Source organism: Microtus pennsylvanicus, chromosome 5, assembly GCF_037038515.1.
Source record: "Microtus pennsylvanicus isolate mMicPen1 chromosome 5, mMicPen1.hap1, whole genome shotgun sequence".
Lineage (NCBI taxonomy): Eukaryota > Metazoa > Chordata > Mammalia > Rodentia > Cricetidae > Microtus > Microtus pennsylvanicus.
This window is the reverse complement of record NC_134583.1, coordinates 97,413,541-97,428,795: the sequence shown is the minus strand read 5'-3', so window position 1 is coordinate 97,428,795 and position 15,255 is coordinate 97,413,541. Positions and strand designations below refer to the sequence as shown.

The window sequence follows — 15,255 nt, the reverse complement described above, 5'->3', positions numbered from 1 at the left end:
TGTTGTTGGGGAAAATATTACCAAAGAGCATGCTTGCTTCCTGCAAGGCACCTTGCAATCTGACTAAATAATGCATGCACATATGAAGCAATTACAACAGGAATACAGGAACACCACCAACTGTAAATTCCAGACTTTCTTCTCCAAGCTGTACCCTCAGACAATTCCCTAGCCATGCTTACTCAGAAGCAGAGGGTTGTTTCCTTTCTATTAACAACCAAATTCTAGACCAAGACAAAGAATTTAATTAAAAGAGTGCTGTGGGACAATGTTTTTACCCGTAAAGATTTGTTTCTTGTACTTGTTTAATAAAATGCTGATTGGCCCATAGCCAGGGAGAAAGTATAGGCGGGGCAACCAGACAGGAAGTAGAGGCAGGGCAACGAGAATTCTGGGAAGACGGAAGTTTCAGTCTGCAGTCATGACCCAGCTGCTGAAGAAGCAAGATGTGACTGCCTCACCGAAAAAGGTACCAAGCAGCCACAGGGCCAACAAAGACAAGAACTATGGGCTAATATAAGTTATAAGAATTAGTTAATAAGAAGAGCCTGAGATACTGTGCCAATCAGTTTATAATTAATGTAGACCTCTGTGTGTTTTCTTTGGGCCTTAACAACTGCATGAACCAGGCAGGACAGAAACCTCTGCCAACAGAGCATATCTGTATATGATGATGGAAATTCACTCTTTGAGAAAGAACTAAATAATGAAGTAATCTCATGATTATACACTTTACATAAGCAGGTTTTACTAAATGACAATCTCCTTTATCATTAGCTATGAACACTTGTATTCAAAGAGAAGACAAGATGGTATTTATAAATAAACAAATTCTAGATCACTGTATCCTTAAAAGATATACTAACATGTGTTCACTCAACTTGGGGTGGTTAGAAGCTGCTTACCAATATATAAACATGCTTGCTTACTAAAGAACTCCCAAAGACAAGATAATGGATACCTACATTCAAGGAAAAATTAATCTTGGTTTGGTAAAAGTGTGCAACTTACTGCAATTTATTACAAGTTGCTTCCTGAGTTTGGAATCCTTAGAATAGAGAGAGGCTTATAAAAAGACACTCAGTGCTATGCCATCTGGTTCACAGATCCTTCCATAGCCAGAAAAAATTCCCATTCAATGAAATAACACTTAGGCAATATCAAACGAAATTTCAATAGTACTGCAGCATTCCAAAAGATAGAACCAATTTTGCAACTGTGAACTATTTCCTAGTATCAAACAGGTCAGATAACAGTTAGGCTATCTCTTGCTTTATGACATATAAAAGCCAATATGGTGGAGTGTAAATGAAAAAGACATTCAAACATGAACCTCTGGCTTCTACAAGACGTCCCTGTGCACCCATGCACAAAGGGGAGGCAAAGAGAAAGAGGAGGAAAGAAGGAAGTGAGGTGGAGGGGAGAGAGAGAGAGTGCATCTCTAACATCTACTGTTCATTCTGAAAGTGCTAAGGCATTCATGAACCACTCTGCCAAATGTTTCAACATGTCCACTTACCTTATTGTGTTCATACTTGTATGGGATCTTGAGAGTGTCCATAGCTCTGATCATGGCCTGCATGGCTGTGAAGATGTTCTGATACACCAATTTGGTAAAGCCCCTCTTGTCTTCATCAGAGTATCCTGATCCATGGATGATCCTCATCTGCTTGATGAAGGTACTCTTGCCACTCTCTCCTGTCCCTGGAATGAAAATGGCAGCATCGCATTAGATCACAATTCCTTTGCTGGTCTCCGGATAACAAAACTAGATACCAGACCAGACTTTGCAGACACCAAAAGACCTGCTGAGAGAAGCACTCATAGAAAGTCAAAATGCTACCTACAGAGGACACTTGGAAAGTTAGACCAATGATGGTCCATTTCAAAGGCAAATGAGCCCAAAAACTACTCCCATCTTAGGAAGCCTATGAGCATAAATCTACCAAACACCAACTTGTAACCCTACACCTCTGAGAAACAAGTGCAACTGCATCATGGGAAAATTACTGAAACTTAACAGACCCTTCTCCCTGCGTTCTGGAAATGGCAATACCCTTATACTGATACATTTCCGAAATAAACAAGAGGAGACCTAAAACCTAAGACATTTTTTCTCCAGCCTGAAACTGGGGCAAAAACAGACAAAAGATCCTTGGTAGACACAAGTTATGCTCTGGACCACAGTATCCACAGTACTTATTACCAGAGCCTGGTTTAGTTTTCTCTGTCACTCATGAGAAACAACAAATTATTGTTGGGAGATGTTTTTATTCTCTTCACCATATTCAATATATATTTCTAAATCTGAAAACTTCACATTTCTGAACACAAATGCCTTTTGCCATGTCCTTTTCCACTCTCCAACAATGTAAAGAACATAAAAAGCAACATTCTCGGTATTTAAGTATGAAAGAACAGAATGAGAAATGATGGCTTTCCTCCCAGCAAGTCTGCTAGGAAGGAAGGAGAGTAAGAGTGAGAACTGCAAATCCATCCTCATTCCATTTTGCTTTTGTGTTTAGATTTTATTGCCGTCTTCATAAACAATCGTGAAAAGTCCAATAAATACTAGAATTTCTACCCAAGTATCTTAAATAACTGTCAAGCAATACAAAGCCCTCAGATGTTACAATGAACGGTGATTCTGGACCCAATGATCTAATCTAGGTGGTTTGTCTATTTATTTCATATGTGTGGGTACATGCACAAAAATGTGCATATGGAGGTCCACGGTGAATGCCAGGAATTGTCTTTGCTCACTCTCCTCCATATTCACTGAGGCAGGTTCTTTCAGTTGAACCCGTAGCTCACAGATTTCACTAATATAGCTAGCCAGCCTATTCTGAGGATCCCTCTCACCTTTAGAGCCTTGGAATTATGAGCTCACATTTACAAGGGGGTAGGGATCTGAGCACCAGTGTTCACACTTGTGAGCTTTATACATTGAGCCATCTTTCCAGCCCTATGACTTTAATTAAGGTGATATACAACACCTTATTAAAATATAAATATAGCACTGAAATGTGAATGCTAATTCATTTTAATGGAGTTAATTTGAAAATTAAATGAATATTCTATAAATCTCACCATGAATACCAGATATCTGAAAATGTCTCTCTCCAGTAGAAATGTAACCACAAATTAGTAATTATTATTAATAACCTATAGAAGTTAGTACCTTTACTCTTTTTAAGCAATGAAAACGATGTAAGAAAAGCACTTAAGAATTTTGCTGTGTATTATTATCCCCATCCAAGGACTTGTTTTTGAAGGCTGACTGTAGGTATGACCATCACACTTCCGCCAGACCCTTATACTACAAAAACAGCAAAGATTTTTCTTAAAAAAAAAATTGTGTATGTGTGTGTGTGTGTGTGTGTGTGTGTGTGTGTATAGTTATGTACATGTGAACGCAAGTTCTCAAGAAGTCCAGAGAAATAGAATCCCCCAGGGTATTTTCTGGAAATTGAACTCAGATTCTTTGTAAGAACACCAAGAGTCAAGAGCTAACTGCTGAGTCATCTATTCATTCCCAAAGATTTTCATTTTTAATGATGTTGGGAAGGGGGTCCTGCATCTGTGCGTGGAAATGTACCCATGAATGCAGATGCCCAAGGAGGCCAGATAGGGGAGCCAGACCCCGTGTACCTGTAATTATAGGTGGTTGTGAACCACCTGACATGGGTGCTGGAAACTACACTTGGGTTATCTGCAAGGGCAGAACGTGTTCTTAACCTACCACTGAGCCATCTCTCCAGTCCTAAGAGATTTTAATTTATAAAGTTAACAAAAAAGAAAAACAGCAGAGTCAGGAACTAGCCCTTTCCTCCTCGTCATTTGAAAAATCTTTACATAATTACCCCTTAAATAAAAAAGACAAATAATGCATGAAATATGAGCTACACTGGCTTGTGTTTCTTTAGATCGTTTGAGGCAAGAGCAGTCAACACTTATCTCTTTGGAGATATTCCTGGAGCCCTTAAGAAGGATGATGACAGTAATTATTATTGTTGTTATTAATATATTGATTAATAAATTAATATAATTAATATAGATATAGATTTATTACTGTTGTTGTTGTGATTATTTCCTACTGCCAGAAACAGAGCCAGGCCTTCTTTCTCCCTCTTCCCATCTGCTGGGCACTGCCCTGCAGGCTGTCAGGTATAGGTTTCATGAACATCTTGGCCTTTGCCTTATATTTACTGCTTAGCCAAGACACAACAGAGGCAGCAGTGAGAAAGCAGGAGTTGTGTTCCTACAGTAGCTACTCAGATGTGCAATGTCCCCTTCAAGAGACCACAAACTGCTGCTTTCGTCTCTTGAATTTCTGGCTCTTACCATCCCTCACTACCTACTTCTGGTCCACTCTTTCATAAATCACTTCTCGGTTATTCAGTGGAAGTGTGTCAAATGTTTGTGACCAGAACTGACTACAGAAACTAAAGGAAAACAGAGGACAATTAAATGATGGACAGGAATTGAAAGGGAAGAGACTACTCTCTCTTCCTCTATTGGCCTGTTCCATAAGTTTTTCTATGAGTTGCTCTCTGGTTTGTCAAGTACAACATTTTCAGTACCTCATTCGCAAGACACTCTTTTGGAAGTCAACTGTGATGAAGAAACAGAGATCACTCGGTTAAATGTAGAAAAGCTCAAACCAGAATTTTAGGCTGAGTCTCCCCTCAGTACTAAGAAACATAGAAATAATTTAAGCCTATTAGACAGACTGTGTGCATCTGTACACAGAACCCTCCCACATTCATATTCTCTCTCTCTCTCTCTCTCTCTCTCTCTCTCTCTCTCTCTCTCTCTCTCACACACACACACACACACACACACACACACACACACACAAACACACAGAGGACACAATGATTTGTGCTTTCTGGCAGCTCTTTTGTAGACAAAACAAAGAAATTGGTGCACATCCTTTACACTTTACCAAGCACTCTGACATACACTATGTTCTGTCCTGTCAAAAGTCAGTGATATGGATGTCTGTATCATCACCCTCCTGCCCTGCTCTTTTTTTTTTTTTTTTGCTACAACGAACACATCTCCCATCAAAGCATTTAGTAATACTAAACAAGCAAGTCAACATATAAGAGAATGTGAGACCCATGAGAAATCTGCTTTCTCCTTCTGTAGCTCATGATGAACACAGCTAGAAAAATGTCCCTATAAACGGTGCTTGTATCCTCAGGAACATGCTCTGCACTTCTTATCCTCGCTCCTGGACATATTCAAACTGAAGAACCATGCTACCTATTTCCCCCCCAAGCTATTAAAAGACCAGTTCATCTAGCATCTTTAAGTGGCTATAAAAAACACCATGCTTTTTCTTCCCCAATCCCTGACTCTGGATAAAGGGCACAGAGGATTCCCTACTTCACTCAGTATCACTTGCCATCAGAACAAATACTAAACACATTTAACAACCTATAATGGAGTACATGGCTTGGGAGGCTGATACCCCCCCTCACCTCCCATCCTCCATGTTCACAGTTCGGGTTTTGTCAAGATCAACACAACCAAAGCCTACAGAGCCTGCCTCAATTCTTATCTTTTTAAATTCAATTCTCAGGAAGCATTCATACACTTATGTTAATTATTCTGCTGATTTGCATTAGGTGATCCGCAAATGGTTGTCAAAAATGACTTTCAAATCTACTCATACATTATCTTAAGGGTCATGAATTAGCATTTATTACTGAGAGCAATTATAGATTTAGTGGTTTGCTCTCTCTCTAATTAGCATTTTTTGTTGAAGTAATCACAGACTCATTGGTTCTGTCTCTCACACTCAAATTACCTTTCTGGACTACTCTCTTACCAAAAGAGCTGCCAGTGGACAATCACAAACAGAAGCATCCTCATGTTCTGAAAATACAACTTCTACTGTGCCTGTTCTGAAGAATTCTGGTGTCTATCTACACATAAGGATCCAGCAAAACAAACACTGATATCACCAGGAACCCTAACACTCCACCTATCCATCCTCTTTCCCATTGAAGAAAGGCAGGAAACAGACCTACGAGGACGTCTCCCAGGCTGAAGACCAATCTACAGCACTTCTAGGGGGTTTTAGATTATAGAGAAAAAAAATGCCAAAATACAGTCAGGAAAACAGTGGTATTGAAGACTATACAATGAATATATTCACTTGATCCTGCCAAGGCCTTTCTTGACTGTATTTAAAGATTGTGAAGTCTACATCTGAAGCCCTAGAATGAATATAAAGACTGAGGCCAAATGTCCCCTCTGGTTGGCCAGCTCCCAGATAAAGGGAGAAAAACAGAATGCAAGGTTCATGAGGCTGAGTTACAAGTCAAGTGACTTGTCTCAGGTCCACTGGATTAAAGCAGGAATATAAAGCATGGAATCTCAGGCCCAGCAAGTTGAACTTGAGCTACTTCCATATAAACTTGGATAAAGTAGAACCAGACACTTCCAGAATGAATTTCTAACAAGGAACATATCATCCACCCACAACCTGTAAGAATTAATGGTAAATAAATGGGGTCAAACTCTCAGTCAAATGCACTCTGTGTGTGGTCCACACTCCAGGCAAACTATTTTTAAATGCACATTCTGCCTTCTGGGTTTGCTCCACTCACATTACCTGAGCAACTCTGAAAAGTCCTCAAACTGTCTCTTCACAAAACTGTCCTTCAAGGCAAGGACTGGGTGTATTTAATCATTATTCCCAGTATAGTCTAGTAGAAAATCCCAGACAGTTTTTAAAATGTAAAAGAAAAAATAACTAAAATTAGTAGCACCAATTTTGAGTAGAAACTACATGGACCAGAAAGTTTAGTAATAGCTAACCCAGTTGTTTTAAAAAAAAATAAGCAGCCAAAGTGCATTGGAAATTAAACTATTTACTGGAAATATTTTGGAGATTATGTGGCCCTAGGTTTCCCAAAATTGTTAAAGCCTCACAGAAGAGACATCTGATAGGCACTGCAAGGCTCATCAAAGTGTGTGTGTGTCCTCAGGAAGGAAGGAGGAGAGGGAAGGAGTGGGAGGGAGGAAGACTCTTCAGGCATGTCCATACATGTCATGTGCAGGCCAATGTGTAACATCAGGCAGTGTTCCTCAGAAGTCACTTATGTTCTTTTGGGAATAAGTCTCTTATGCTGGAACTTGCCAAGTAGGTGAGTGGCTAGTCAGCCTGTTCCAGGGATTCACGTGTTCAAAGAACCAATACTGAAATAACAGGCATACAGGACCACAACTAGTTGGCTTTAACTTGGGCTCTGGAGATCACACTGAGGTCTTCATGTCCATAAGGTAAACACGTTTCTAAGTGGGCTATCTCACAACGCCATGCTCACTTACTTGCTTTCGTCCTTTCTTTCCTTATTATTTATTTGTTTATTTATAGTTTTTCTGTGTAGCCCTGGCTGTCCTGGAACTCACTCTGTAGACCAGGCTGGCCTCGAACTCACAGAGATTCACCTGCCTCTGCCTCTTGAATACTAGGATTAAAGGCGTGCGCCACCACCTGGCCCCATCAATCTTTCTGAAATGTGCCCATGATAAGCATCTATGAATTTAAAAATAAAAATAAAAACATCCAAAAAAAAAAAACATCAAAAGCCAGGCATGGCTGCAGCTTCCTATAATCCCAACACTTGGAAAGCAAAGGCTACAAGAACACCCAAGGCTCAAAGCAGATATACTCTACAGAATGAGTTCTAGGTTAGCCTGGGCTACAAGCAAGACTCTGTCTCAAAGACAAAAACAAAAACAAACAGTAAAACTAAAACTAACATTGATGTGTTTTTTGACCATCTAAATATACTAAAAGTTCTGAATGTATACACTTTTAAATAGTAGATGAGTTATATCCAATTTTTTAATTTAATAAACAAATTATAATTTGGAGAACAGAAAGTGTCTTCGTGGTAAAGCTTTATGGGAAGTTCTTTATGCCCATTCACTCACCTTCCCATTTCCTTCCCTAGAAGCCTACCGGTATTATTTCAGAGAAAACTTTCAAGCCCAGAACTCACTGGTTTTACAAAGGAGGAAATGACTCATCCAAGGGATCTACTAGTTGACAGTTAATCAGAAAGAAGACAGACTGAAACCTACCACAATCTCCTCACTGTGAAAGGCTCCTGATCATATAACCATATCAACTGAACTATCCTCCTACTTAACAAAGTTAATATTCATTCTAGAATGTGCTTTTAAAATTAGAATATTTTAAATATTTCTTTCCAATTTTCCTTTTCTAGGTAAATGATTTGTTTTTCTTTCTGTTCTTGAACAATGCCATATTGTTTCTATTTGCCATCTGTGGTAATTATTCCATGATACTAATTATGTTTTTGGAAATTATTAATGACTGTCTAAAAGGCTATCACAAGGACGAGTAATACTTAACAATTCCCCTGGCATAAGGCATTCTGAGTATTTCCGACTCTTTGATTTGTATAAGGAATGACGGGAACAGCGTTATGGCTAACTACTTCCTTAGAGGGGCAATGCAGAAACATGCAGAGCACCTCTGGGGTGGCGCTGGGTTCCTACAGCTATATCCCTCCTACTCTTTAGAAGCCTAAAATGTAAGAAACAAACAAACAAAAATCTTATTTCAATTTATACATTCACTTATGGAAGAAACATGTTCTAAACTTTTCTTGTCTGTATTGCTTTTCTGAACTTATCTTTACTTAAAATGTTACTGAAGGAATTGCTTTCTCTGCTGTTTCATTGAACTGTTTTATTTTTTTAGGTGAAATTTGTGCTTGGGTATAAGCATTTCCCTAATTAGACATCTTTTTACTTACTAGTTTAAAAATTGGTGTATAAATTTCTAATTTATTGTGTTTACAGATCTATTTTCTGATTTCTTTCATTTGTTTGTGTTATTAAAAGCCTCAGACATGTAGATGTTATTCTAGATTTTATAAAAGGTTTACATTTTATACTTTCTCTCTTCATATTAATATGTGCTGTGTAGTGTATTTCATTTCATACCTCAACAGTGTTTTACAAACTTCATTCTACATCATAAAGCCATATTCGCACAGAAGTACTCCTACCAGAGAGAAGCGTCTGACCCCAGGACAGGATTGCTACACATCCCCTTATCCGCTCAAAAATGTTGAGCAATTAAAAACATGGGCCAGAGGTTGGGAATGTGCTCAGTTAGTAAAGTGCTCACCTCACATGTAGGAAGACCTGGGTTTGATCCACGTAAAACAAGCATGGTGATCTCACACCGGTAATCCCAGAACTTGGGAGGCAGCATTAGGAGGATAAGAAAACCAAGGTTATCCTCAACCACTCAACAAATCCAAAGCTAACCTTGGATACATGAGACGGTGTCTCAAAAGTAAAGAAACTGAATATATGGACCATGCTGAGTCTTCTGATAGCATCGTGGCAAATCCATCCTTTATATCCTTCCTGGAAAACTTAACTAATAACACTTCCATCATTGACATTTGCTGACTGCACATTTATGTAAAGATGGATTCTAAAGAAAGGACTGCAGAAAAAAATATTCCACAATGTTAATGATCCTAATCTCTTCTCAGCTTTATAAATCTATCTGTACCAACATGGTATATACTATGTGTTGTTAACCACCTTAGGACATGGTGTATACTATGCACCCTTAACCACTGTAAGACATGGTATGTACTATGTACCCTTAACCACTGTAGGGCATGGTATATAATATGTACCCTTAACCACTGTAGGGCATGGTATATACTATGTGCCCGTAACCACTGTAGAACATGGTATATACTATGCACCCTTAACCACTGTAAGACATGGTATATACTATGCACCCTTAACCACTGTAGGGCATGGTATATAATATGTGCCCTTAACCACTGTAGGGCATGGTATATACTATGCCCTCTTAACCACTGTAGGATATGGTATATACTATGCCCTCTTAACCACTCTAGGACATGGTATATACTATGCACCCTTAACCACTTTAGGACATGGTATATGCTATGCACCCTTAACCACTCTAGGACATGGTATATACTATGCACCCTTAACCACTCTAGGACATGGTATATACTATGCACCCTTAACCACTCTAGGACATGGTATATACTATGCACCCTTAACCACTCTAGGACATGGTATATACTATGCACCCTTAACCACTCTAGGACATGGTATATACTATGCACCCTTAACCACTCTAGGACATGGTATATACTATGCACCCTTAACCACTCTGGTTCCTCCTACTGACAGTTTTTTCGCTATGGATAAGTTCACACTCTGTGTAAACATGCATTCTCATGCAAACATTATAATCCTTTCTCGTATACAGTCCAACCCTCCGCAATCTCTGCAACTGTAGTTGTCAAACCCCAATATCTATTTTGTCTTCTTGTTGTATTCATGAGTGGATGCCTTTTCCCTCCTGGCTTGGCATTAATCAAAGACTTGGTCATAAACTAGCACTCTGAAGTGTGACAGTAAAACCATCATGAGAGATGCATTCTTACTATAAATCTTAGCAACTTCAGCATACAATTTTTTTATTTTCTTATGAGAATTTTCACTTAAAAGACGCACTCCACAGCTTCCACCTGGCATATGTGAACTGCCATTATCACTACTCTTCTGCTTTAGAGACATTATTAAGTAAGGTTACACAAATACTAATGCTATGATTTTTACCACAGTCAGTCAAATAACTGAGATACGACTAAGTAAGTAACAAGATAGCATAGACAGTGGGGATACATGGGAAAAAGGGATGATTAACATCACATAGCAAGGGTGGAGGTGTGAGATTACATTCTACTACTTTGAATAGTATACAACTTAAAATATATATTATTCATTTCTGGAATTTTCCACTTAGTACTTTTAGTCCTCAGCTAGCCATAACCAGATAACCAAACTGCAGAAAGAAAATCCCAGAAATGGAAAGTACTGTCAGTTTTCAATTAGTTAATCCATGTTAAAAGTATCTGTTACATAAAAGTAAATATATACTACCTAAAATTAGAATGTAAAATCAAGCGGAAAAATTAGAAAAGATTAATGTAAGCCTGGGTAGAGTGCCAAAAGAACTCTGAGAAACATTATTGTAGTGAAGTATTCTTAAAAGTCAAAACTGTCCAAAAAGATGCAGGTTGAACAAACCAACACAAGACTGCACATTGCAGTGCTGCAATGTGCTCTAAAAGCTAGCGAGGATGTTTTCAAGTTTCATCCTGCAAGTCTCTTCCTCACCTCGCCCTAATCTTGGCCCTGATACAATTCTCTATTCCCCAAATCACTGAGGAAGCTCAGAATACTGAGATCTGCAGAATCTCAATATTAAACACCATGCTTAGAGATATGCAGTTCAAATCATGCCGTTCATATTTTTTGAGTTATGTACATGATATTCTTTCAGACTTCTAGGATACAAAGCACGTGTTGCTTTAACAAAGAGGATATTAGGAACTGGGTATAGCAATACTCTCCTATAATCCCACTACTCCAGAAGTTGAAGGAAAGGGACTGTGAGTTCAACACAAGCACAAGTATACGAAGAGATCTTGTGTGAATTTTTCCTTGGGAAACAAATAGATATTTATTCTCCCCAGACAGGATACCTGCAACAGAACAAAGAAACTATTCTATTCAAGTATAGCTTGGTGAACCAGTGAGTTTAATTGTGGTTATTTATGAAAGTATGGATAAGAAAAAAGAGCATGGGTAACTTCTGAACCAATGTATCACTAAAGATGATGACTATATATCCTTAAGGAAGAGCAGGGCTTCAAGAGCCCCTCCCACCTCCATGACAGAAAGTTAATGACCCTACTCCTGAGCAGGTTCCAAATAGGTAATCAACGCTTCTGTTTAAGAGGACGAAGGACCATGCTGTGCCCAGACGATGCATCCACAACATATGCAAATGTGCACATAATGTATGGTAAAAGATGAAGAATAAAATATTGAATAGTGATGGGCACTATGCATATAACAGTTAAAACTGATAAAGCTAGTGGGGCACAGTAGCACAGGAGACAAAGGTAGGCAGATCTCTGTGAGTTCAAGGCCAGTCTGGTTTATATAGTGAGTTCTAGACCTGGATGGCAGAGACAGGGATCAAGGAACATAGAATGTTTCTCAAAAACATTTCAGCAGACTACATAGCTTTGAGAGTCCTGAAAGATAAAGGACATGGTTTGGCTGTGTTCAAAATGGATGGAAAGGCCAAGTTGGTAGGTTATTCCAGTGATCCAAGCAAAAAAATAAAGGGAATTTAGACCAAGATGGCAGGAGGATGGGATGTGTGTGGTAAGAGTTCAAGGTAGGAGAAACAGAAACCCCAAATTCCAGATGGTTGGATAAAGATAACACAGCCTAGAGAAGCCCACAGTGGAGTCTCGGGAGAAAGAGTGCATTCACCCAAACTGTAAATTTATTCCAAGGAAAACCCTTACCTATACCTATAAAGTCTGTAGCATTGACATGGAAGATACCCCATGACCTAGAGGATGTGGTTTATATTCCATTTTCTCAAATACAGGCAAGAACATGGCCGTGACTAAGCTCCTTCTGTTAACAGATGGATGAGTCAGAGTGATTGCAAAGCCAGGGTTACAATTTCACTTCCTAAGAGATAAATATCCTTAGCTAAAGAAGTTATTTTGATCTCTAAGTTACACACACACATTTATTTATAATATGACACCACTGCTATATACCCACTTCTTTACAGAAAACAAGCACTTCACCAATGTTATTTGGAATGCATGAAAGGGATCATGAAAATACCAAGTCAAAATAACAACTACACTTTAAGAAAACTCTTCAGACTAAATATTCACCCACAAAATTTAGCATTAAATTTTTTTTCATAAAATAAAAAGCATGAATGCATTCCGTCCAGATTTCTAGATCACACATAAAAGTATCCCTTTAAAAATGATGTGGGCAGGAAATGGTGAGATATGCTTCAGGAAACTATGTGCAGACCTCAGTGAGCACTTCCTTAGGGCAGGTCATGTGCCCCTTTCTGAAGCAAGCAACCTATCTGCAGCAGGGGACAAGCCCAAGGTGGACCTGACATGCTAATTTCCAGCTTCACATTCATCAGACCAGCCACAAGCAAACAAGCAACATAAACAGCTTCCACCTGAGCAGGGACCTCATTGTCCTGAGCCCCCAACAATGACTCACATGGTTTCTGGAAGCTTACAGAGATCAAAGAAGCCTGAGGAACACTAAGAATTCTCTCTGGCTTCAGGTTTTATTATTTCCCTTCTCTGTATGTTGTTTTACAACCTTAGAAACCAACAGTTATGATTTTCTCATAAGAAAATGTCAACCTATTATTTAATATACACTCAATTATCAACTCAAAGGAACTATAAAATATAGTAGTCTTCTTTCAAGGTTACCATGTCCAATAGAAATATGAATCATTCTGAGCCTGTAAAAATGATTATATTTTAAAGTAGGGGAATTATTAAGGAGCAAGAGGGGAAAATCAGTTTAATTAAGAAAGGCAATGATCCAGAATGTCTCAATAGATAGACAGGAGCTCAGATCATAGAATGTCATGCTTTGTTTTGAACACCAGTGATTTCAAATGGCACTAAAAATACTAGAAAGGACTTGCATGTGCTCTGAGACCTAGTAGGAATAATGTTACAGAAGAACTTGGAAAATAGAATGTTATGGAAAAACAAAATTGTTAAATCCACTCCTGCACAACAGTTATTGATGAACATCGCCCATGTGCCATTAGAGATTAAAGTGAAAATTAATCTTAAACAGGACCTGGTGAAACAGACCTATAAGACCAGCACTTGGGAGGCAGAGGCAAGAAGACTGAGAATCCAATGCCAGCCTTGAACAAAACTACAGAGACTGTCTAGCAAAAACAGTATCAGGAGGCTAAGAAGATGATTTAGTTAGCAAAGTGTTTGCTGTGTAAGCATGAGAATCTCTTTGATCCCCAGCATCCACATGGAAAAAGTTGGGCACAATAGTGTGTGCCTACCATCCCAATGTCAGGAAAACAGGCAAAGAAAGATACCTGGGGCTTGCTGGCCAGGCAGCATAGCCAAATTGATGAGCTCCAACGTCAGTGAAAGGCGCTGCCCCCACCCCCCGCTGCAAAAAAAAAAAGACAGAAAACAACTAAGAAAGATAGCAATATCTACCTCTGCTCACCCTAGTGTGTTTGTACATCCACATATGTGTACGCACTCATGAGCAAACACCAAAAGAAAGCAACAATACAAAGCAAACAAAATAAAACAGAACTACAGAGGAATTCTTCCTTTCGGTTGGGGAGGGGGCTTTAGGAGGAATGGTGGGATCCATGATTGAAACAGATAATGTATTATTCCCATTTTTACATTCCCACTTGGGAGGGGACAACTAATGCTGACCAAAAATACCAATACCTACTAAGGTATTACTAGTAATAGTATTAGTAATAATAATACCACCCAGCAAGGATTCTTGACTAGTACTGAACATTATTTAGAACACAGAGATATCCAAAGGTTAATTTCAGAGAATCTAGTAACTACAAGGTGGAAAGATTTACTAGCAACCACTGGGATCTCACTTCCCCTAGAACAGTGGTTCTCAACCTATGGGTTGCCAACTCCTTTAGGGGTCAAATAACTGTTTTACATGAGTCACATATCAGACATCTTGCATATCAATATTTACATTATAAGTCATATCAGTAGCAAATTTACAGTTATGAAGTAGCAATGAAAACAATTTCTTGGTTAGGGTCACCACAACATGAGAAACTGTATTGAAGGGTTGTAGCATTAGGAAGGTTTTAAGAACCACTGTTCTAGAAAGATACAACAAAAATAATGTTTAGACTGAGTCTTTTGTATCCAATGCTCAAATCTGGAGACAAGCACATGAAGTAAGTACTTCTCTTGATAAGATGTGATTTACTCTGAAGCAATCCAACTATACCTCTTGTAAATTTACATGTGCTATCCAGAGAGGAACATCTGTCACCAACTGACAGCAAGACAATTTCTGCAGCCAGTTAAGAATTGCCCTGTGACTAGCTTTGATGGTATAAGATGGTGTGCTCCAAGTATCCAAAGGAAGGGAAGCAACCAACTGTCCTACCCAGTTATAACACCTATGTTGCGGAAGCTCCTTCCACTCCTTCAGCCAATAGCCGCTGAGATACCAGCCCATTGGGGCGTGGTCTCTCTCCCTTTAAAAAAGTGGCCACTTCCCTCCACTCTCTGGCTTCAGGCTCCC

At 38.9% G+C, this 15,255-nt stretch overlaps 1 protein-coding gene across 1 annotated transcript in view; it reads right to left on the bottom strand.

The window, feature by feature from the left end:
* LOC142850286 (guanine nucleotide-binding protein G(q) subunit alpha) overlaps nucleotides 1-15,255 on the bottom strand; it is a 235,972-nt gene that overhangs the window by 141,903 nt on the left and 78,814 nt on the right. Inside the window, exon 2 of the mRNA XM_075973634.1 lies at nucleotides 1,520-1,704. Within this exon, the coding sequence (XP_075829749.1) occupies nucleotides 1,520-1,704 (185 nt within the window). The remainder of the gene's footprint in view (nucleotides 1-1,519; nucleotides 1,705-15,255) is intronic.